This window comes from Archocentrus centrarchus, chromosome 1 (genome assembly GCF_007364275.1).
Source record: "Archocentrus centrarchus isolate MPI-CPG fArcCen1 chromosome 1, fArcCen1, whole genome shotgun sequence".
NCBI classification, from domain to species: domain Eukaryota; kingdom Metazoa; phylum Chordata; class Actinopteri; order Cichliformes; family Cichlidae; genus Archocentrus; species Archocentrus centrarchus.
In genome coordinates, this window is record NC_044346.1 from 7,774,617 (window position 1) to 7,800,403 (window position 25,787).

The 25,787-nt window shown below is 40.6% G+C and overlaps 1 protein-coding gene across 1 annotated transcript in view; it reads right to left on the reverse strand.

Annotated features, from left to right (window-relative positions):
• Window positions 1–25,056, reverse strand: part of ncf4 (neutrophil cytosolic factor 4) — a 38,322-nt gene extending 13,266 nt beyond the window's left edge. Inside the window, exons 1-6 of the mRNA XM_030739644.1 lie at window positions 24,873–25,056; window positions 24,262–24,346; window positions 24,006–24,165; window positions 14,424–14,494; window positions 13,600–13,727; window positions 6,842–6,893 (exon numbers count right to left, since the gene is read on the reverse strand). Of these exons, the coding sequence (XP_030595504.1) occupies window positions 6,842–6,893; window positions 13,600–13,727; window positions 14,424–14,494; window positions 24,006–24,165; window positions 24,262–24,346; window positions 24,873–24,904 (528 nt within the window). The 5' untranslated portion in view covers window positions 24,905–25,056. The remainder of the gene's footprint in view (window positions 1–6,841; window positions 6,894–13,599; window positions 13,728–14,423; window positions 14,495–24,005; window positions 24,166–24,261; window positions 24,347–24,872) is intronic.
• Between the last annotated feature and the right edge of the window lie 731 nt (window positions 25,057–25,787).

The following is a 25,787-nucleotide window of genomic DNA, read 5'->3' on the forward strand; positions in this document are numbered from 1 at the left end:
TAAAGGGGGGAGCTAAGCATTTTACTGAGGGTGCTATGAAGGATCACTTGTTCTTTCAGTTCTCAACACACAGAAACAAGCTATTTTCTTGGGGGTGCTACGGGGGTGCTATGACTTTTCCAGGGGGAGCTATAGCCCCCCCCCCTCCGGCGCCGCCACTGTGCATGCCTTTATGTCCAGACCATGTACCTTGATACTGTTTCTAGACATCTGATTGGCCAACATTTACGATTATATCTGCTCTTGACAGCACTTGACATTGAAATTTTTTGCTTTTTCATGTGGACAGATATTTTTCAAAACGAAAGCAGAAAATCCTGATTTTAAAAAATACCCGTGTGCATGAGTATGTAGCTTTAATAAAGAATCACAATAATGCTAATGTTGGAGTCTACAGGATGTGTAAAAGCAGCTTTTTCCTAACAAGTTAGCTTTAACATAGTATGCCTGTATGACGTGCAGGCACTCCAGCCAAAGACACAAATCTCCTTTGGGGCTGTGTCAGGAAGGGTGTGCAGGAAGGGTGTGCAGTATCAAACATGTACAGCTACCCACTGTGGCGACCCCTTGTGTCAAGGGAGCAGGTGAAAATAGCTTCTTCTTCGTCTGTCTGGAGTGCGCATTTTGCTGCACTGCCCCTTTTGCCATTTTTGAATTGGTTCTTGTAGTAAGTGCAGAGTGTACTTGAATGCTACATAGCCCAGTGATCCATGTAATTTAAGTGAACTACATACAGAGATGGTAATGTAATTAGTGACCACTAAAGAGCGAAAAGACAACATGAATTTAAATTTTGTTGCCTTCTCCTTCCCGGACGTCTACCTGCACGGCAATGCATCACTCTTGCTATGCTTGTAAATCCCATTTCGACCCCTACTGCACTGAATGTACTAACTCAGGCCCTCGAGGAGTTACAGTAGAACTCGCTGCTGAAAGTCTGACCCCCACAGGACAAATTCACATTCCACATTCCAGCAAACAAATCTACGCGTGCTCTTGGCTTCATGCACCGCCTTCTGGCTCGGGCAGTGTGGGTGCAGTGTGGGTGTGTAGATAACAGCTGGACACTTTACTCTTGTCATCATTTAATGCTGTCTGTGCAAGTCCATAGTAAAGTGGCAAAAAAAAAAGAAAAAAAAAAAGAAGAAAGAAACAGGAGCACTAGAAGATACGCAACTATCTACAAGTAGAGTACACTGAAGGGGATTGGAGATAGATTTAAATCAGATAATGCTTTTGCTTTTAATGGGCACAGTCACTGAGCTTTTTGATCACACCTTGTACCTTGTAAAGCTTACATCAGAAACTGGGTGTGACAGTCCTATATTTGACTCAAGTATACTTTCACGTCTGTGTCTGTGTGCAAATCTGAGCATGTGTGTGAGTGAGTGCACGTGTGTGCTGCATGTGTGTCCACAGAAAATGAGATGCAGACTGGTGGCAGATTAATGAAGCTGGGGAGAGAGGGAGCTGGCTGGATTAACAATCCACTGAGATTACTCTGACCCTGAGGATACACACGCACACACACACACACACACACACGTGCGTGCACGCTTTGAATTTGGGGCTGCTATTTTTAATGCATTATTCCAGATGCTGGTTTATTATAGTGTTGACCCACTGATGCCTGTAATTTATAGATGATGGGAAAATATATTGGAGATGATAAACTACTTTCTCCTACACAAACACAAAATATGATGTGACAATGCAATTCCTCATCTTTCTAAACCTCTTCTCTCTCTCTCCAAACCCTCACCATCTTTGTTCCATCTCTTTATCCTTTTACTTCTACTTGTCATTTTCCCTTTATCTCTGTTTCAGCCTGTTTCATCCAGAATCTATGCTCTATGTCTCCATTAATAATTTAGCTTTCTAATCAGGTAGTTAACTTGACAATTATAGACTACAAGTACTCGGTGTTGGTAGGAATGTGCTGTGCACAGACATACGGCTGAGTCTTAGACGCAGTAAATGTCATGATGGTGATATTGTTCAAGCTAGGGGGACAGAATCTGTCCTCAATGTTATCCTGAGAGCCGCACAAGAGGAAATCAAAAGGGTTCATCTCAAGCCCCCAGCGATCATTAGCAGCACTGAGCTTTGAGGTGATTTTAGCATGGTGGCAACAACAGGATCATGTGATGCCAAATGACCCAAAAAGATTGTTTGTCATGCACCACCATTACAAAAGGACACCTGAATCTTTATCTGGCCAGTCCAATAGGAAGATGATTTCATATCTTTTATAGCAGAGGATGTGAGCAGTAATTCAGTCTTAAAATATTGATCTAAAATATCATGAAAGTGAGGCTAGATGTAAAAAAATATATCTTTTTGTTTGACCAACCATCACATGCTTTTTTTATACTTTCATACTCAACATGTAGATTTTTCCTTTATTGAATCATTGTTTTATTCCAGTGTTCATTCAACAGTTTCTCACAGAACAAGAAAAGGAACTGGTTCCTCGTCGTTTACATAGAACTGAAACTAGTCAAACCATCCGTCCCTAAAAATCTGTCTTCACTAATGTACCACAAAACACATTAGTGAAGAAAGATGTCCTGGTGTCCTTCTCTGTGATGTTTCTTGTTGTTGATCAGCCATGCAAAGCAAACTATAAGAGCGTGGTGTGTCGTCTTACTCTGCACACACGCTGCATCTATCATGTGCTGATATTTGGTGTTGGTACGCTGCAGGTGCGCCGCCAAAAGCCGATCTCTAAATGTAGTCACACAGCCCTTGGGTTCAGAAAGCCACAGGAGCAATCATCCAGTACAATTAGTCTTTCACTGACCCCGCCTTAATGAGCTTGTTAAACCCTCAGCTCGTTAGTGTGGCAATAGGGAGGATGATGCTTAATGGAAGTGTCTTTTTTAAATGGATGCCCCATTTCCAAGAAGGCCTGGGGTGAAGGATTATAGTAGAAAACATGTCTTCGTATGCATGTAAGAATGGACACAGGCTGCAGAGGTTGTTTATGTTTATATACCGTGCAAAAGTCTTGAGACACCCCTCATTTCTTTATATTTTGCTTCCAAGGAGCCAGACTTTATTGCATTTTTAAAGTGGTCTTGAGCAGAAGTTCTCCGGGCTTTCTGAAGAGCTTTAAACTGTTTCTTTGGACATTGGCTGCTTTTACACTCATTTTCAGTCCTGTCCTTGTGCCTGATCATTTTCAGAGGAACCACTTCCTATTTCTTGAATTTCTAGTTGTAGCCATGAAAAATGCCAAAGCTAACACAGTTTGACAGGCATAAAATTGTATTTTTGCACCAACAAGGTGATTCCCAAAAACTGTACTTAAACTTGGCATATCGCGACATTGTGTGCAGTGTGTGTTCTTAAAAAATCTGCACCATGACTCGACGGATCTTTGATATTTTGTAGTCTCTGGAAGCAAACTTCCTGAATCTCTGGTTGCTTTAGCACATTTGTGTTACATGGTCATGTTTTTTATTTTTTGATAGTCGAGATAAGCACTGCATGTACTTGTATGTTTTTAAACTCAAGGCAGGTCTTTATCTAAAATTGTAATTCCTGCTTTAGCACTCTTTTGACTCAATAAGGACCTCTTTGAATTTTAATTTTCTGGTTTGATTTTTTCTCCCTTTGTGTTTCTTCAATATAAATTCTGCCTTTTGTTTTATCCTTTCTCTATATCTGCTTTTTTTTTTTTGCCTGTCCCCCTTTTCACAGGAGACAAACCATGCCTCCAGCTCGGTAAAGTCCTCCTAACCCTGAGCGGCCTGTCCCGTTGACCTTGTCTGAAGCTCATAGTGCTACAGCTGACAATTAGTCATAACAGTGTTTGGAGCTAAGCCTGAGCTAATACTAAGTGGAGTGGAAAGAAGTGTTGCAGCGTAAACGCTAACACTTGTGCCGGCTCTACTGTGACAAATGCTGCGCTCTGCTCTTATCCATCAAGCTCAGGCTGGCCATTGATCATTGTTTGGACAGCCACTTTGGTGTGCTGGAAAACACACAGCAGGACACAGACCAACACACACACTTACCCACAGAGGAAAGATAAGCTTTTCAGATAGAAAAGGAGAGAAAGGAGAGAAAAGCTAAAATAAATGTTGAGTAGGCTGGCAGCTTCATGAGTAGCGTACACCAGTGTTTTACTTTTGTGTGGGAGAGAGGGGCGAAAGAGAGAGAGAGAAGAGGAGAGAGTAAAATGGAGCTGTTTCTTTTAGCTTGGGAATAAGACCACTGGAGTATGCAGGGAGAAATGCAATGTGTGTGTGTGTGTGTGTGTGTGTGTGTGTGTGTGTGTGTGTGTGTGTGTGTGTGTGTGTGTGTGTGTGTGTGTGTGTGTGTGTGTGTGCCTGAGAGAGAGAGAGAGAGAGTGAGAGAGAGTGAGAGAGAGCAAAACCGCATCATTTTTCTGTGTAGAGCAAGGTTAGTAAAGTTAAATGCTTTTGAAAGGCGATGTAGCACACAGAGTTCAAGAACATAAATACACTTTGCCTGAGGACATGTACTCATATTACAGACTCTATACAGCGCAGACACAGCCACTTACACAACTGACCAAAGGTCTCCCTCCCTCTCTCTCTCTCTCTCTCTCTCTCTCACACACACACACACACACACACACACACACACACACACACACACAGAGTTACAGTTTCTGTACGGCCCAAAAACTTCAAGCTCATCATGTCTGAATTTGAAAGATCTTTTTTGTGTTTAAGAGCCTAGAACCCAAAAAAAGCAGCATGTTTTTAAATACCAGTGATTAAGTGATTCATTAAATTAGTTCACGGTGGACCGACTAAACTATTAATTGGTGCAGCTATTATGTCAATTATGAATATTTCGGTCTGCCTCTAAACAAATGTAGCTTGTTTCAATAACTTTTCAAAAATTAATGGAAAAATGCTGCATTATAGCCGAGGGGAGACACTACAGATGAACAGGGTAAAAACACACATTAGTGGTAAAACCTGGATTCTGGAAATCCATCTGTTTACTTAACTGCTTGTCCAGTTATGACCCCCCCCCCCCCCTCCATGGGGCATGAGCCTCTCCCAGCTGACACTGGGTACACCCTGGAAATCTCTTTTTATGATTCAGAAAAAGGCCTTTAAAGATATATATTGTAAACAGAATTTATGTTTAAACTTTTTAACCAATAGATATCACCATGAAACTTCCCCATTTCATCACTTACATTAATTGGCATTATTTTGTATTTGAAGCTAGAGGTATTTACGTAAATGAAAATGTACTTCAATATAGCAGTATAATCTCATTAAACATGCACTACTTGGCATACCTGTCCAAAATACAGATATAGATTCTTTTTACAGCATACTCTGCCTATGGTAGGCTTCTTATGGTACTAAACAAACAAATACTGCTGTGTTTCAGTCATAGTGGAGTTCTGATATTGAAAGGTACTATAACTATGGGTGACATCCCTAATCCTCACAGCCAAATTTGTTTGCCAGCAAGATCACTTTCAGTGACATCATAAGGAGCCAAGGGTAGAAAAAAAAGTGTTTAGAGCAGTCTGAATCCTGAGCCTTAGGTGCACAGGGATTACTCGTAAATACACTGACCTCATTATTTGAAACTTGGCCATATTTAATATGAGCATCTTGCATTCTGCCCGCATAGCAGGCCCTCTTTAACACGCTGATAGAATAAGTGCAGATTTGCACAAACCAAAAATACACAAAAAGATGAGATATTTTTACACACTGTAATGCAACCAGATGACAGAAGGGCTGTTCTCCATCACTCTGATTGTAAAAACAACATTTCCATTCCCACGCAAATAATATTAAGGCTCAAGTGATTTTTTTTTAAATAGGAATTTAGGCTCACTGCTAAGCACTGGCATGTCTGTGTTCTGGTACTTTTTTGTTTTAAACCTTGAAAGTGAGGACATTTTGGCCTCTTGTTGCCGTTTGAAGTTTTAGTGTTTTTTTGGCATAAACATTGAAAACACAGGAATAAGGTTAGTCAGTATGAGCTTTCACAAGTATAGAAGTCTGTAAGCTTGTGCTGACCGTACAAAGAACAAAGGCCTCTTTTTTGCCCCACATGGAGAGTTTAATTGGCAGATCATTACCGCTTTATCCTCTGACCTGACCTCATCCCCGAGTCTGCACACCAGCACCTGAACCACAACAGCTCCACAACCTCCAAAACACACAGCTCCGAATAAAAGCGACTTCAGAATATGAAACAGGGTTTCTCTTTCCCCTTTTTTCCCCCAGCATCAGGAAGGAAGGTGTGAATAGAATAAAAATGAGAGGATGTGAAAGAGAGGAGGGGGAAGAGGGATGGTTGCAACCTTGGAAAGAGACAGAAGGAGGGGAGAGGAAAAGGACAAAAGTTAAGGGATGCTTTAAAGGGAGGGGTGTGGAAGGGAGGAGGAGAGAGCGTGAGAAGGGGAGGCTAATACGAAAAGAGAGACGGATACAGAAATTAAGAAAGGAAGTGAAGCGAAGCAGGAACTATTGATGAGGTCAATAGAGTCACGGGAAATCGGGAGGACAAGAAGTGCAGCGCAACACTCGACAAATGAAGCCGTAATTATCGATTTGTCACATCAGATGATTTGCTTGTGTATGGCATCTCTTTTTTAGGGTTTATTTATGCACTTAGTTTATGACTTTCACAAAACAGTGGTTGCTGTGGGCAGGGCTGTATAAAGTCATGTGTGTGTGCGTGCGTGCTGTTGAAAGCAGTCACACCGGGGGTGCTTACAGGATCTCTGGGTTATGTGGTGCATTCTGCGTGGTTGTTTGACTAAAAGGTTGTTGCTCTGTGGGTTGCAGCCAAAGTAACAGCAACAAAAAGTAATAATTACACAAACCTCAGCTCTGGGGGAGGAGAAGAGGTCCATCTTTTGTGATTTCACTTGTTTCCTAGAAGACACAGAGGGACACAACAGGCCATATTAGGAAACATTTTCTGCAGTGATGTAACAATATACAGTATGTAATTCCTCGAAGTGACATCAACGTTTAAGGTTCCCATAAACCAGCAAGCACAGTCATATTTCCTGTAAAATCCAAGAATCCGGCAAGTTGCTTCCTGACTCAAAAGCCCAGTCTGTTCTCCCTGGTCAGCTCCACACTCTAAAGGCACCACCAAGGAGGATTTAGGGTGAGATTACCTCGCAATTGACAAGAGGGAGAAAAGGTTGTTGCAGATATGATAATTTTTTTCTGTCTAACATGTGGTCAGTTTCAATCCAAACCATTATCGTTACTCATAATGTCATTTTGTTCCCTAAACCAAACCAAACAAGAGGAAGAATTCAAAAAACAAAATAAAAAGAAAAGAACAGTGCTGGGAAACACATGCATGTCTCTTTGACAGTCATAAACCTATTACATTATTTAAGCATGCCGATCTATTGATTCCACATCAGGAGTAAATGAAATGCATGATTGCACAATTTCATCTGATGCAAAATTCATGTACAGCCCTGAGAGCCTGATGTGTCATCAACATTTTATGTAATTTTACTCAGAATAGCAAACACTGAAAATAGCACTGAGAATATGTACAGAGCAGCTTGTTTTTGGTCATTGTTTGGACAGATACTGGTTTAATGCTGGCATGTAGTGCTAGACATTTAGAACTTCAGAGGTGTGAAATGTTATTGCTCTTATTATACTTCCTGTCAGACCTAATTGGTGCTTTTTTAGGCCGTGATAGCAGTGTAGTACCACAGACAGTACTGTAGACCAGCTGATTAATACTTTGGCCTAGACTGAAATATCACATCAGTTATAGCTTTTCATTCAACACTTTCATCAGGTCAGATTTTTAATTTGTCCAAGACTTGTTGGACAAATTGGTTTCCTTGATTAAATTTGGCATGCTATCATGCTAAACTAAGATGATGACCATGGTAAGCATATTAAAACAGTCAGCATGAGCATGTTGGGTATGGTCGCATTTAGTTTAAAGCACTGCTGTGTTGAACTGCTTCACAGAGCTGCTACAGTGTGTGAGGCCAAGGCACACAGAAAGACTTTTTGCAGGGTGGAAATAAATAAATAAATCTTGTTCTGTTGTTTCTTCTGATGTAAATAAATAAGACTGAAAATTGAAATAAAAACAACAATTAATGGCAAGAAAGTGCCTTTTCCAGTCCTGCACAAAAGTCTTGAGCTAACCATCATTTCTTTACACTTTACTAGAAAAATGGGGTGCAACGATTTACTGAAATGTACAAACATATATGGAAAAAGAGCATATACGGCAAAATCAGAGTCTGTAGAATTCCAACAAGCTTGAAAGTCAATATTTGGTGTGACCTCCTTTATTCTTCAGCACAGCCTGAACTCTCTGAGGCAGCTTTCTTGGCATTTATTTGAGTAGTCTTCAGGAATAGTTCTCCAGGCCTCTCAAAGGGACATTCAAAGCGCTTCTTTGAATGTTAGCTGCCTTTTGCTGTTGAGGTCCAGGCTCCGGGGAGGCCAGTCCAGACTGAATGAGGTCCATTGTGTGTTTTCTGTGTCCAGGTATGCTTTTACTGCATTGGCAGTGTGTTTGGGATCATTGTCGTGCTGAAAAATAAAGTTGTTGCCAATCAGACACTTTCCAGGTGGTACTGCATGGTGGATCAAAATCTGAGGGTACTTCTCATAATTCCATCGATTTGGATTAGATCTCCAGCACCGCTGTCTGAAATGCAGCCTGAAATCATGACAGAGTCTCAACCGTGTTTTACAACTTTACATACAGTAGTTGGCACACCTCAGTCTTTTCTTCCTGTTTCCCTTCCTTAAGAATGGCTTCTTGACAGCCACCCTTCCACTGAGACTATATCTGATGAGGCTTCGGTGGACAGTAGATGGATCAGCTGAAGGGCCAGATGAGTCTTTCATCTGGATGCATCTGGAAAATCTTTCTTTTTCGTGACTTTCAGACACTCTTCGTTTGAGGTACTGTAGATAGTTTTTTAGGCCTGCTCACTTCTTCTTTCCACTTCCTCACTGCATACCAAAGCTAATAGCACTTTGGTAATCATGCAAAAATTACCATTTTATGGTTATGGTTATGTATCTCAAACTGAGTTATCTTTGACATTTGTGCTGAAGTCGTCTCTCGTGTGTACTGCAGACACAACACTGATTCGTCCCTTGAGTTAGGTTTCTTTTTTATACTTGAATCAGTCGTGGGTCAGCGTTTGTTAAGCAGCTTAATGAACAAAGCAACATTTTTCTGAAAATGGTCAGGTACAAGGACTGGACTGAATATAAGTCAAAAAGCAGCCACTGTCAAAGGTAAAATGTTCAGAATGCCTGTTGCTTAAAACCGCTTTTAAAAAAAATTATTAGAAAGTCTGGAAGCAAAACATAAAAGAAATGAGGGGCGCCTCAAGACTTTTGCACAACACGTTCCTTCCAGATAAGTATATTGTTTACTGCCGAATGTTGAAACAATGCAGCAACTGGCATTTAAAGACAATGCAAAAATCAAATATGTGGCAATATTTCAGGAAGAAAGTAACAGTTTCTTCAGATGTACCAACACACAAATCAATCACAAGGCCACACAAACAGAGACAGGTCAGATACAAGAGCAGGGGAAGCACTGAGAGTCTATATTTGCATAACTTCCTCTTGAGAGACTCTTGTTTTACCACATCTCCTGCTAGTGCAACCCAACCACAAGGAAAGGGGCCAATCAAACGTCTAAATGGCCGTTATAAATGAGGAAGTAGACCATGAAAAGGATGATAAGCTGCTATAGATGTCCTCAATGACAAATTAAAGTGTCCTTGCCTCAGTCGCTGTCAGGATGCTTAGCACCATCCAGTTGTGATTCAACTTCAGATATTTAATACCTGTTGCAGAGCTACATCACCTGTTGTTACCATTACCATTAGTGCTGCAACAAACCAAAACTTACTTTTAAAGGATCGTTTGAATAAATTTATAAGAAAAAAAAAAACTATTTTGCAAATTGTCAGCAAATCAAAACAGATTTACTGAGCAAACGAAGCTTTCACTAACTCCACATCCAATCATATCAGCTGCAGTACCCAGTTAATCACATGTCTCCTGCCTACTGATGCTCTCATTTCTCCAACATGGAGTTCTTAAGGAATCCCAACATGAACATTAACTTTAATTGCATCACATACTATGAAATCGAACACATACTGCGTGCAGTAAAAGACTTTTTTGGAGGGGGGGTACAGTTCAGGTCGGGTGCTGAACTTGTTCTTGTGATAGCTGACTGGAAACACCATTGAAGCACAGACATGACTCATTCATCAGCTGTTTGGCTACCAGCTGACTACTGGGTATCCAATTATTTTCATGCCACATGGCAGCCATCACTACCTGAATCAGATAAACTGATTTACTTCATATCCATAGAGTTTTTTTTGTTTGTTTGTTTGTTTTTTTTGCATCCATCATCCGTACCTCAACTGTTTTGTAAGTTTTGAGCATTTGGTTATTTATGAAGATACAATATGCAGGTTCCAATATGCAGGTTTATGGAGGGATTCATTCTCAAAGCAGATTCATTGTAACTCAGAGCAGAACCTTTTAACGCCACATCTAAATGTATAACCAATAGAGACAATGTTAGGTTCGCTCACTACAATTTCTGACAAAGCAAACTCATATATACAAAGAATATATAAGACTGACTTACACGGTCCCCTCTGGAAGGTCCTTTTATCCCTTTTAAAAAAATAAATATGATGAATTTTGAACACTGATTTAGCTATGGCCTGGAAACGAAGTCCATAATGCGTCAAGATGATGCAGACCTTCCTTATATGACCAACCAAAGACTCAGTCTCATGTGACAGCTTGAAGAGTTTCCATGTGATTTAAGACAATCAAGACAGTTGGGTGTTTAATGCAGTAGCTTTTCAGTTTTTCCACATACGCTCGGTAAGAAAAGTTATTCATCCCTCTGTATATTCATTTTGAATTTGTGTGTGGGCTAAATAACTATTAATGCATTGTTCTGGAGGAAGTAAAAGCTTATATAAGCAAAACACATGCCGGAGGTATATGTAATCAGCTGACCCTAAATTCATACACACACAAAATGTTTTTTGTCTTTAAGTGAAAGGTGGAGAGTTCGAGCCGAGTTTCAGGTGAAGATAAGCATCGCAGCATTTTAGCAGTAGTTCAACGCAGCCATTATTCTCTGTTTGTGTCCAACTTGCAAGACTTTAACTGAAATACAAAGTTTCTTCTCTCTGAATCTTCAGTCTAAATAACCTTCAGTGTTTCTGAAGTACACAGCAGGTATTGAATTAAAAAGTTCTGTGATGAACATTCCTGATAATGTTTTCTCTTTCATCCTCCACAAGGAGTTACAGAAGTCAAGTTTAAGGATTGTGATTCATTAAACGATGGCAGGAGTTATTCACAAAATAGAACAAAAGTTTATCAGGTTAGCTGTGTCATAAAATAGGTTGTGTCTGTACTTGTGCATCTCATCTGGGGGGAACTGACTCTGAAGTGCTAATACCTTCAAGCAAGAACAACCAGTTTAAATATTTATGGAGATCTGCGTTTTGGGGAAAATGTATTCTCTTCCCTCTCCCTCTTCAGAGAGGCAAATGATGTCGCTGGAGCCCCGCCTTCATCCTACCTCCTCCAGTTCATACAAGACCTGCATCCTGTCTGCTGTAGCTATTTTCATTTCAAAGCACAGTTATTTGAGATGAGGAAACACGTTCTTTTAAAGACCAAATTGCACTAGATTGATCTTAATTATGTTCATTTTAAAAGATTGTTTTAAAGCTAAATGAGGCAGTTTTGCTTTTGGGGAGTCAAAATGCTTCTGATGTTTCACAGATCAAAGGCACATTTTAACCTTGCAGGTTCTTTCTTTTATTTTCAAAGATATTTATGTCTTGAAAGCAGCCCAACAATTACCTTCCTTTGTCATTATTGTAGATGCTTCAGCTTTAAACCTGATTCACTCGGGCTACGCCTTTGATACCATTAAATACCATTAAATACCCTGTATATACAGTACCGTGCAAAAGTCTCAAAGCATCCCACATTTTTTTTACTTTGTTGAGTTCCCCGGTTCTCCGGGCTTTCTAAAGGTCTTTCAAAGTGCTTCTTTGGACATTGGCTGTTTTTCACTCGTTTTCAGTTTAGACCTTGTACCTGACCATTTTCAGAGAAATCTTTCTTTCTTTCTTTCTTTCTTTCTTTCTTTGTTAACCTAATTCTTAAAAGATGAACCAGTGTTGTGTGTATACATGAACAATTTAGAAGAGAACCAATTTCACATTTCTTTAAATAAACTACAAAAAAAAGCTATCACAGTCAAAGTGAAAGGCATAAAATACTGCACCAACAAGGTGATTATCAAAAAGCTATTAGCCAAACACTTGGCATATCTAGGCATGGTGTGAAGTGTGTCCTTAAAAGATCTGAGGATACTGGATGAGTGGAGGGCACGTAAATAATTGGCAGGCAAAAAAAACCCCTCAAAAATTCAGTGATTTGGATGGGTGAGTAAATACTTTTGGTACTATAGTACAGCAGAGGAACAGCATCTGAAAGTCATGCCCTTAGGACACAGGAAAAATCCAGCCAAGACCTGACACAAGGTGATCCATCTACTGTTCACTGAAGCCTCATCAGAAATGGTCTCAGTGGAAGGGCGGCTGTCAAGAAGGCATTCTTAAGGAAGGGAAACAGGGAGAAAAGGCTGAGGTATGCCACATTACACAAGAACTGCACTGAAAACACGTGGAACACGTCTGATGGACGATGAATCCAAATTTGAAATCTTTGGTTCAAATCGTCATATGTGTGCAGGAGGAGGTCAGGAGAGCGGTACAGCAGTGAGTGTCTGCAGCCATCTGTAAAACACAGTGGAGGCTCTGGCACTGCATTTCAGCCACTAGTGTTGGGGATCTTGTCAAAATCGGTGGAATTATGAACACAGAAAATTGCCATCAGATTTTAATCCACCATGAAGTACTATCTGGAATGCATCTGAGTGGCAATGCCTTCATTTTTCAGCATGACAGTGATCCCAAACACACTGTCAATACAGTAAAAGCATACCTGCACACAAAAAACACACAGTGGAGCAAAATCAGTCATGGATTGCCCTCCTCAGAGCCTGAATCTCAGCATTATTGAAGCAGTGTGGGATCATCCTGACAGAGAATGCAGCAAAAAGCAGCCAACATCCAAAGAAGGGCTTTGAATGTCCTTAAAGAAGCCTGGAGAAGTATTCCTGAAGACTGCTTAAAGAAATTACATGAAAGCTTGAAGAGAGTTCAGGCTGTGCTGAAGGATTAAGGTGGTCACACCAAATATTGACTTTCAAGCTCATTCGAATTGCACAAACTGTGTTTGTGCTTTATATACTGTATTTTCATATGTTTGCCTATGTTGCAATAAATCACTGCACCTATTTCCAATTTTCTTAGCAAAATATAAAGAAATGAGGGGTGACTTGAGACTTTTGCACAGAACTGTATGTAACTGGCATCTCCTTTGATATAAACTGATCACTGTAGAAATTTCTTCATTGTTACATCTGACCTGGTGTTAAAGGGCTCCAGCTGACTGTTTTAGGTGTGTTATCATGGGGAACTGTGGGGCTTACACTTTGCGGGTAGGTGGGCGGAGGCGCCTCAAGGCTCGTGGCTGTTGCTCACAGTCCTGTTCCGTCTGGTAGAAAAACATCCTGAGAGCCTCGTCTAGCAACAGCCATGTTGGCAAACCCAGCAACCTCTGAGACAAGAGACAGAGAGCGAGACACAGAATGAGGGATGAGCGGTGTGAGGATGGACTGAAAAAAATGGGATGGAAGATAAAGAGATGTAAGAAAGATGGAGATGAGGAATGATGTAAAAAGAGGGAAATCAGGGTGGGTGAATTGAGACGTCAGCAGAGACAAAAGGGGTGTAAAGAGAGTGGGAGTTTGATGGAAGAGGAGAAGGAGAGGTAGGGTGGTGGGAGAGAAGGCGTGGATGAAAAGAGTGGAGATGAAGCGAGAAGCATTACAAGTGTAAGGCGAGCGAAGGCGAGAGAGTGTGGCAAAGAGAGAGCGACGTAGGTTGTGGGAAAAAAAAAAAAAGAGTTGAGCAGAAAAGAGAAGTGAGTGAGTGGGAGAAAGAGAACCTGATCATGTTTTTAGCGATGGAGCAACACTGAAACATGTCAAAAGTCCCACAACTACAGTCAGTCAGACGTGATGTGGGCACAGGGCAGAGCAAAGAGAAGAGAGCAGCAACGCCTCCGCGTTGAGCTCGATCTGCAAACTACTGCTGAAATATCCGAGTCAGTGCTTATCCACCTACAGCATCGCTCAGCCCACTGCGTTGTAGGCTCCCGCACTGCACGCTGCATGCAGGCATGCCAACAATTTTTTTCCTCTGTTGAGAATTTAAAAAGACTGCGCTGTGCATAAAAATTCAATGTGATTACCTTCATGTACGTGTTGAGTTCAGGGATTCTGCTCTCTGCAATCTCCTTTTTGTTTCCAATGTAGATTTTTCCTAAAGAAAACACAATATATTTATACAAATGATGGCATCACAAAACAGCTGTTTTCTTGAATTAAAAGAAGCAAATTAAAAGAAGCATGTAAACAAGTTTTTACTCCAATCCTGATGATGCTCTTTTGCACTCTATACACCAGGAGATTGTAAAGTGTGCATTATTGTAGTTTGATGACTGTTTAGTTTTTATTTACGCTGCTTCTGTTATTTTTCACTTTTATGCCAGTTTGATTTTTATCTTTAACTGTGAGGAACTTAACCACAGCATGCCGGCAGCTTTTCTGATGCAGCAGCATCGACAGGACCAGTTAAAATGTTTATAATGTACATGTTTGTAATCATTTTTGTTACATTATACAAGTTTATGATGCACTCGGACAAGCTCTTGATATTTGTCCCGAGGGTATAAAACTTCATTTCTGCTGTGCCCTTTGTAATTGTGGAATGACAAAAGGTCAAGTAAATTGAACCTCTTTTGCTGAAATATGATGAAGATTGAGATAGGGTTGTCTTCAGATTGTTGTTTGCAAGCACTCATGCAGCCAACAAATTACAGAAAAGATGTGAGGTTCAAATTCTGTATTTGGATATAGCAAAGTAGTATAGAGGACAGAGGTAAGTATAATTTAGGAAAATTGTGCTTATAAGGTAACACTTAGGCCCAGTTGTACTTTGAGCTTAATGCTAACTTGCACGAATGCTCACAGACTGAAAGTGCTAAGATGCAGGCGTGCATCAAGTACTGTAGAAGTGAATGTTTGCAAACACAACTTGAAGATAAAGTATGAGGAAGAAACATCTTCCAGGTTTCATGGCAACTCAGTGAGCCAGAGGAGGTCTGGAACTGGAAGCAGTTATTGGGTCACTGGTGACTTTTACGCACTGTGTGCCTCAGCGCTCAGAGACCTGCCCACACTGCCCGTCGCTTTATGGCTGAGTTACTGTGGTTCTTTAACTCTTTCATTTTGCAGTAATACCACTTACAGCCGAGCTCTTTCACAAATGCTTGTAAAGGCAGACTGCATACATACTGGGGCAATGGGACACCTGAATTCAAAGATTAAGAGGTGTGGCCCAACACTTTTATCCATATAATATATATATATATAGTAGCTAACAGATTTATCTTTTCCCAAATGAGACAAATACTCCTTCCTTCTTAAGACTGTGGACATAGTGTATTACTCTTCCTAATATAACATTAAGTCCAGTCAAAAAATTATGAGGCACAGCATAGACTCCTAACAGTCTAAATCAGGCCCCAACAATTCATCCAAGGCTATCTAACCCTGCTGTTAAATCAAATTTAGCACAGTCTTAATGACCCTCAGCCCTCTCTCTTCACTCAATTTCCCTCGTCTCATTCACTGTGGAGCACGATAACTCACTCAATCACTCGCAGGCACAAGTTCATTCATTTACTCACCCAGTGATGAATCACTCACCCGTCCACTCACCTAAATGCTCTTTTGACCTTGAATTTATAGCTACTGTGTATCTCTCACAAATCATCATTTCAGATACAAATGCACAGCACAGCATGTTGTTTGTGAGAGCAAGCCTCCAAGAAAAAAAAAAAAAAAAACAGAAAAGAAACACACTGATTTTGATATAATGATATTATTTACTTCTGATTAATCAGACAGGCTTCATTTGAAAAGACAGACCTTTATCCTTTTCTGCTATTTTTTTCTGCTTATAAACCCATCACCCATCCTCCCCTGTCTCCCTCCACTCTCCCCCCTGTCTATCTTATTCCCTTCCCATCCTGATGAGATGTGGCACTGCAATTAAACCCATCAGATCTAATATTATCCAACAGACTCCTCGGTGGCAGACGTTAAATCAGAGTTTGTAGAAAAGTAGAACTTTCCCAATATAGCAAGTGGCAGTGAGAGATATGGCCTTTTCTTTTGCAACAAATTTTATCCTAACATTTTCACAGTAAAGGGTTCTTGAGTAAAAACATTCTTGCTATTTAATAAGAAATCAAACACTTGATTTTATATAAAAAAAAAATATCAAAAGAAAATTCTATGGGAAAATGAGAACAGACAATATGACAGTCTGCATGTAGCTTACCGTGACGTAGCTTCTAAAAAGATTAAGTTTTTTGCCATTATGGATACATTATAATACAGAGAATCAATGTCAGTTTAAAAAGTTCCAATAACTTTAGTATTCACTGCTTAACCTGCAAATAATCCAAACCCAGCTCTGCTAAAAAAGATTGATAGGCATTTGTACCTTTACCCCCCGTCTTCCACTCAACAGAAATATTCAAAGAAAGAAAGAAGAAGAAAGAAACCCTTTCAACAGGACACATGGGAGAAATGAAAAAGAAATCAGACAGTAGAAGCATTGTTTTATTAGATCGCATAGGATTTGGCTCTGGCAGAGCTCCAGCTGCAAGTCAGCTTCACTGGAATACACAAGATCAGTCAAAATGTCCACTGGTTCCTAATGTGTAGTTGATGAAGACACTTTTATTTCTAATATTTAAAGCCAATAAAATTCCACTTTAACAATCAGGTTATTTTACAAACCAATTAAAATGCTGCAGTAAACAAAGTTTACACAGTATTCAAGGACCACTAGTGTTGTAGGAAAAATTAAGCACCTAAAACAGTTACACTATTGCTCGTCTGCCTTCACACACATTTGAATTTGAGTGTCATCCCATTCTTAATCCATAGGGTTTAATATGATACCCTTTGCAGCTATAACAGCTTCAACTCTTCTGGAAAGGCTTCCCACAACATTTAGGAGTGTTTATGGGAATTTTGAACATTTTTTCAGAAGCACATTTGTGAGGTCAGACACTGATGTTGGACCAGAAGGCCTGGCTCACAGTCTCTGCTTCACTGGTGTGCAGTCATGATGGAACAGGAAGGGGCCATCCCCAAACTGTTCCCACAAAGTTGGGAGCATGACATTGTCTAAAATATCTTGGTATGCTGAAGCACTAAGAGTTCCTTTCACTGGAACTAAGGGGCCGAGCCCAAGTCCTGAAAGACAACCCCACACCATAATTTTCTCTCCACCAAACTTTACACTTGGCACAGTACAGTCACACAAGTACTGTTGTCCTGGCAGCCACCAAACCCAGACTCCTCCAACAGTTTTCCAAATGAAGAAATGTGATTCGTCACTCCAGAGAACACGTCTCCACTGCTCTAGAGTCCAGTGGCGGTGTGCTTGGTGATGTAAGGCTTGGATGCAGCTGCTCGGCCATGGAAACCCATTCCATGAAGCTCTCTACACACTGTTCTTGAGCTAATCTGAAGGCCACATGAAGTTTGGAGGTCTGTAGCAATTGACTCTGCAGAAAGTTGGCGACCTCTGCGCACTGTGCACTTGAGCTTCAATTGACCCTCTCATGACTCTGTCATTTTATATGTCCTACCACTTTGTGGCTGAGTTGCTGTCATTCCCAGATGGTTCCACTTTGTTATAATAACAATAACAGTTGACTGTGGAATATTTAGTAGTGAAGAAATTTCAGGACTGGATTTGTTGCACAGGCGACATCCTATAACAGTACCACACTGGAATTCACTGAGCTCCTGAGAGCGACCCATTCTTTCACAAATGTTTGTAGGAGCAATCTGCATGCCTAGGTGCTTGGTTTCATACACCTGTGGCCGTGGAAGTGACTGGAACACCTGAATTCAATGATCTGGATGAATGAGTGAGTGAGTACTTTTGGCAATCTACACCGTGTTCCAAATTATTATGCAAATTGGATTTAAGTGTCATAAAGATTAATTTTTTTGTTTTCCCATTAACCTCATGGATGGTATTGTGTCTCGGGGCTCTTTGGATCACTGAAATTAATCTCAGACACCTGTGATAATTAGTTTGCCAGGTGAGCCCAATTAAAGGAAAACTACTTAAGAAGGATGCTCTACATTATTAAGCAGGCCACAGGTTTCAAGGAATATGGAAAAAGAGAAAGGCTCTCTTTGCTGCTGAAAATCGGCAAATAGTGCAGTGCCTTGGAATAGGTATGAAAACATTCAATATTTCACAAAAACTGAAGCATGATCATCGCGCTGTGAAGAGATTTGTGGCTGATTCCGAGCACAGACGGGTTCGTGCAGATGAAGGCATAATGAGGAAGGTTTCTGCCAGACAAAGTCATCGGATTAAGAGAGCAGCTGCTAAAATGCCATTACAAAACAGTTGTATGAAGCTGCTGGTGCCTCTGGAGTCCCACAAACCTCAAGGTGTAGTATCCTCCAGAGTCTTGCGGTTGTGCATAAACCTACTGTCTGGCCACCCCTAACCAGTGCTCACAAGCAGAACAGGTTGCAGTGGGCCCAGACATACATGAAGACTAATTTTCAAACAGTTTTGTTCACTGATGAATGCCGTGCAACCCTGGATGGTCCAGATGGAGTAGTGGATGTTTGGTGGATGTCCACCACATCCCAACAAGGCTGCAACATCAGTAAGGAGGTGACTGAGTCATGTTTTGGGAATCATGGGGAGGGAGCTGATAGGCCCCTTTAGGGTCCCAAAAAGTTTGAAAATGACCTCAGCAAAGTATACAGACTTTTTGACTGATTACTTTCTTCCATGGTACAAAAAGAAGAACTGTGCCTTCTGTAGCAAAATCATCTCCATGCGTGCCAATGCACCATCTCATGCTGCAAAGAATACCTGCTCATTGGCTGCTATGGCCATAAAAGGAGAGAAACTCATGGTGTGGCCACCATCCTCCCCTGACCTTGACCCTATTGAGATCCTTTGGAGTATCCTCAAGCAAAAAATCTGAGGGTGGGATGCAGTTCACATCAAAACAGCAGCTCTGGGAGGCTATTCCAACATCCCGCATAGAAATTCAAGCATAAACTCTCCAAAAACTCACAAGTTCAATGGATGCAAGAATTGTGACGGTGATATCAAAGAAGGGGTCCTTAAGATGTTTTTGACTGAATAGCTTTTGATTTTATTAAATGACCATCTGCAGTTCTTTACAACCTATAAAATGTTTTGAAATTCTGTTGTGCATAATAATTTGGAACAGTGCATTTTGAGTTTTTTATTTTTGAAAACAATGCTCTTATCATTGGGAGGTTTGTTCAATAAAATCTGATTCTAACTGTTCATGACTTAAAAATTATACTGACCATCATTTGCATTGATCGTTTAGGAAAATCTGAGAAAAATATCACTTGCACAATAATTTGGAACACGGTGTAGTGTGAAATGTCCCACTTGGACAAACACTCATGAATACAGCTATCTTTAATGAGCCTTGACTGCTTCTCTAGGGCCACGAACAGGTCAACATTTACACTGATGTTGCAAAATTTTTTTACATCTGCAGCTGGAAGTTCTGATACAAACATTCATGTACACCTGAGGATCAGCTGGATTCATTTTAGTGATCTCACCAGTGAAGTTAAAGGGAGAGTCTTGTGTTTGCACAGAGAGATTGTGGTTTACAGAGAGAGAGACAAAAAGACATAATCTTTTTAAGGGATCAAGTTCAGCAAACTGTTTAAATGGTTTAGTCAAGATTTGACTGGAAGTTCTGCATAGGTGTTTTTTTTTTTTAATGTTCCAGTAAGCGCTGAAAGTGCAGTTATGGCTCTCTCAACCCCCTTTCATTTACCTGCACTCAACCAGGACGCTTCTTGTTAAATAATTGCCTGCGGCATTATCAAGATGGCTGCTGAGTGGCGAGGTTTTGATCTATTTCAATGACTTGATCTGATACTTCAGTGGCGTTCCTGCAACATTAATGACATCTACAACATTAAAAACGCTTTTAGTTTTGTGGTATAGATTTTATATGCATGTTACATCTAAGTATTTTATTTTGAAAGCGCCATTTACCAGCTACCCAGGACCCATCTTGTCTTGTGTTTCTTTATATGCAGGCTTCTTAGTTTTTGCACTGGTCCTCAATGCCTCAGTTTCATAATTTAAATGCATTTGGACAATAAATTTGTATTTTAAAATGTATCAAAGGAAAACTGCAACAATAATCTGACTAAGACTTTTGACGGTGAGACGGAGCCATTTGCTGTATGTGGTATACACCGGGCAATAAATTAAAGTTAATGTTTAATAATGCCAATAACTAGACAATAACCAAACTAAAGCCTGTGAATCCATAGAAATAAATATGCAATCTATGTGTAATCTACACACAAACAATCACCTCTGTCTGTCCTCATCTTTCTTAAATCAATGGTGCGAGCCGCCCATTCAAAGCCCTCAGGCTTTTATTGGTGCAGATGTTGGTTTCCAGCCACCAATAATCAATACAGACACTGACGCCGCCTCCCAGACAGAAAGACTTATGGGAAAACAATGAGCTGAATAAAACCAGAGCCACCGAGCAGATGAGGACAAGAGGACAGACACAAGCAGCACAAACAGTGACTGAGGCCTGAATAGACTGCGTGCTGTCGAGTAAACATATTGTATCTCAAGTCTCTGTGCTTATTATTTTTATCTTAATTCAGCCTGCTTGTCTGTCTGTTAGCTGGACTGGACAAAAAGCTACAAAGCCAGTTTTGTTTGGTGGAATGGGAAAGAAGGACCTACTAATTATCCTGATGAAGGGCTAGATCCTGGAAAGATTTTCATGATTCAGTCACTCCGGCCAGGAATGCCAGCCACCCACTTGAGGTCCCAGGCCTTTAGTGCGTCCCTGAATGCTGATTACCTTGGGCTCCTAACTCTTAAAGAGCTAAGAGATTTATTTGGAACGACATCTGCAGGGCTGTAGTTGTCGTGTCGACCAATCTACTGTTTGGTCAATATGCTTTCATCTGATCAAATTCTCACTGGTGGGAGAGTCACTGCTGATACTGTCATAAGAAAAGCTCCACATTAATAACCTTTCAGGACTGAACCATTAATTTTAGCAGTGGTTGGAACACAGTACTTTCTTGAAAATTGGTGTTTTAAAGTTACCAAGTTACCATTTCATTTTCACATCTTTGGACTCACCCGACCTACTGTAACAGTTACCTTATTAAATGTTTATGTTTACTAAATGTTGACTTGGAGCTGGCTCCAGTGTGACTGACGCTACATCAAGGAATCATCTGTGTTGCTTCATTTTTGTAAAAACAGATGACCAAACAGTCAAGTATAAACTTGCCAATGAGTCACAACCAATACATATCATCTAAAAACGGTAGGCTAATTTGTTAATGTCAGGATGATCCAGCAGTGTTTGTGATAAAGGCTTGAGGCCTTGGATTCCAGCCACAGCTACAGCAGGCTCCAGCGTCTGCCAGGAGCAGCAGCTACACTCAGCCCAAGTTGGAGGTACCGGCTGCTCTCTCAACTAAAGGAAAAAGAGATATCAGAGTGGGAACTGTGGCCTCAATAGTTCTTGTGTTGGGATCACCAGATGATGCTTATGAAAATTACATGAATATGGGCAGGTTATGGGCTGGCTCAGAGGAGGTACAATCTAAATCAACCAAGCTTTGGTTGAATGTCTTAGATTATTTTTTAAATGACTGAAATTTGATCAGACTATTGGGCTTAGTCGAGAGCTATGCCCTCTAGTATAACCATGACTTTTCATCAATACAGTAAAAATTGATCATATTAATACCTTCATTTAATTACTGTATATTAAAAATTAGGTGGGTTAGAGACAGGCTTCACATACCTCTGTCTTCTCTGCCTGATTTTGAGCCCTAAAAAGCGCTTCAGTACTTGACTCATTATCACACTAACTGACTTTTCCTAATTTAAAGTTTTTTCTTCCCAGAGCTTAATCTTCTTCGACAGCAGCTCATTTGCAGCAGAAAGCAACTTTTTTTTTTTCTAGGTTGTTAAGTGCTTAGATGCCTTCTGTTGGTTGTATTTCTTCTCTCTTTTTTCTACTTATAGGATTCAGTCTTACTTTAAACTAAAGTTCTGTTCACAGTGACTTAAGTAGCCGGTAAGAAGTTACACAATATGCAGCTCTATGCATAAGGTATGAATTTTTTAGTTCATTTATTTAGTACTGAGTCTTCAACAGAGAAATTATATTTTCCACTGTCTACAGATTGCCCATTTTTTATCTCTATGTTACGCTTTAATTAGAGGACGATGAGTTAGAGGTCAAAGGTTATGGCAGACCAGGTATAACAAAAAAGTCACACTTGAATTAATGTCATGCTGCTCTATAAACTAGGTCACGTTAAGACAGTAGGTTCCTCGTGGGCAGCATTTAAGAAGTGAAGTAATGCCGATGACACTGCAGCTAAGAAAAGCCATAAAAGAGGTTTTCAAGGATTTCAGTGGTAACAGAAGAGCTGCACCATCTTAGTCCATATTCAGTCCTCACCCCAAGATCATAGCCACCAGCCAAAGATCTCAGTAACTTTAAGTATGAACTGGTGTATTGTTTAAGTACATGCTAGGAGAATGACTGGCTGGGCAAAGCAGCCATCAGAAGAAAAGCCTTGGTATCAAAGCGAGTCAATGTCCCGCTCTGCTGAGTTTAGATTTGTTCCGGGTACAATTTATACAGATAATCCAGGGACCAAAGTGGTCACGATGGAGGGATTGTATCCCCCAGCTGGTGCTTCAGCAAACAAGTCACCGATTACTACAAAAAAGGGTGCTTGGATTCTCTGCTCCACCGGCTGCTACCTACCTGGAGCTCCTGGAAATGGATGGATAGATAAATCTCCCTCTCCCAACTGGCTCTCAAAATCCTTCCCTTCAATTTTGCTCTTTTTTCTTCCAGTTATTCTCTGTATTTTGCCCTTGGCATTCATCTGCCCTTCATTCCATCTGCTGTTTCCTGACTAATCTGAATGTCAATCACTGTGGATTATACTTATTACAGTCTGATGTATGGTTTTAAACTGACCTTCTAGTGACACTATGATTCCTGATGGTTTGTAATGCTAAATTTTTGACATTTACTCACATAAAATGACAGTGCACGCTTCAAGTCTGTCAAACGATATGAGTGGTAATACAAAAGAGCCGTAAGGTTCACTGGGTTCAGTCGAATAAAAGCTTTACTTTAAGGCCATTTTAATTCAGCAGAATGGGAGTAGATGCTGCTCTTCTTTCTGTGGATATCTCACTGGAGATAGAAGACTGAAATGCAGCATTTGGAGCACTCATGCTTCACATTATTATGCAGCATTGGGTGCCTAAAGTGTGCAATAACTAAACCCTTGTGGCTTCAGTAGAAATGGATTTGCATAGAAGTGAGCTCCCACCAAACTTGGCCTAAACATAATGAAATCTTTAAGGGACATAACAGTATTTATTCTTTGCAATATCAGCCTTAACTTCATTTACAGCTAATGTGTTTTTAAATCCACCAAGCACATCCAATTATAACCCCCCCCCCCAAGGCATACCTGAAAAGATTTAGATAAGCCTCGTAGGGCATGACAACCAAGCTGCTGAGCTGCAGGCCACCGACGATCGCATATTTGAACAATGTGAAATCTTACACCGTGTCCATTTCTTGTGTGTGTCTGCATGCCACTGCAGTCATCAGTGCACACACACTCACCTGGAAGAGAAGGCAGGATGCAGGTGTTTGGGCCCGGTTTGTCTGAGTCTTCTGGAGAGTATCTGGCCTCGAGGATCTGGTGGAGGTTGAAAAATTCTCGGTACCTCCTGTAGATTAGGTACTTACTCTCTCCTTTAGTCTTCACCTCAATCACAAACCTCTGAGAGAGAAACAGAGGCACGAATGAATGAAAGAGAAAGAGATGTGTAGTGATTCTTCTGATCTTGGCTCAGGTGAAGGGTTTTTTAATACTTACATAGTAGTCAATAAAGCCTTTCTTCTCCTCAATGTCAGCAATGGTAGCGCTGATGGGGATGTTGAGGGGGAGCTGATCAAAGTCACTAACAGAGATAGATCATATAAGACAAAAATGTAACAAAGAAAAGAGTAAAAAAAAAAGAAAAGATCACTTAAAAATAATTAAAAACATAATTCCAGTCAACAATGACAGACTTCCACCTGCCCAGTCTGCAGCTGCATATTTAGTCTTTTTTTCAACTTCATGACAATTCTGCCGCATCAATAAGTAAAACAACCATAAAATATGCAGATCTTGGTTTTGTTTTGTCTTTTTCATTAAAATTAAATGTCTTAAAAGTCTAGAGAGCTGAAATGAACTTTACAATCATAAATCTTCTGTCAACTCTGCGCATCTGGAAAAAAGTTGGCCTCTGGTTTCAGGATACGGTTACAGTTTGTTTCCCCGAAACCCAATAAAAGCTCACTGAGATGCAGCCGATGAATAACTGGGTATTACTCTGTAACTAACAGGCTATTCGCAAAATATCGGTTCATTGATATTTAACTGCCACTTGTAGGCGCGGCAGCACTACTTTTCAGAGCGACTAGAAGCTCACAGACTCTCACCTTTGTTCGCGTAACTGCTGCGGCAGCGACATGATGTTGCCCGCGGCGCTGACTGCAGACAAACTAAGAAACTTTCAACTTCTGCGATGGAAAAAAGCTGCTGGTCAAAACACACACACACACACACTTTCTCTCTCTCTCTCTCTCTCTCTCTGTCTCTCTCTCTCTCTGTCTCTCTCTCTCTCTCTCACACACACACACACACACACACCACAGGCTGCGCCAACTGACTGCGTGAGGCAAACCTTTCAAGCGCAATAGTGCGGAAAAGACCAACAGGAAGCGAAAGTTCCTTAAAAAAAAAAAAAATCAGCAGGCGGGTGCGTTCATTTGGCTGCGCAGATGTGTGGGAGAGTGTCACCACACACACACACACACACACACACACACACACACACACACACACCGCAGTCTATCAGCTGACAATCAACCAGCAACAGGCAGCGTGAACGGGCAGACGGGAAAAGCTCTGGATGAGTTCACTGAAACATTTGATCACATTATATCCGATATACATGAAAACTCAAACACCCAAGCTGGAAGTAAAGCGCTTTTTGTGTGAATTTAGATGTGACTCGGTGACCATTTAAATGTCTGAGCTGTGCAGCTGCGCAAAGATTTAACACTAGCCTTTCACACTGAGCAGTGTGTTCAGCTGTTTGTAGAAATCAGATGACATCATCTAAAGTAACAAGTTTCTAATGTCTCTGGTTTCTGAATATGCACCAAATAATATACATTGTTAGTACATTTTTTGTTTAATTTTGCTTCCGTGTTTGCGTTTAGCTCCAGGTGTCACCCACCTTTTGTAAACTAGTTTCAGCAGCAGATCTAAATATAAAACCCTGTGGTTCACATTCAGCTCTGGGACTCTCCAAGCATTTCTCAGGGTTTGGCCCTTTCACGGCTTATTTA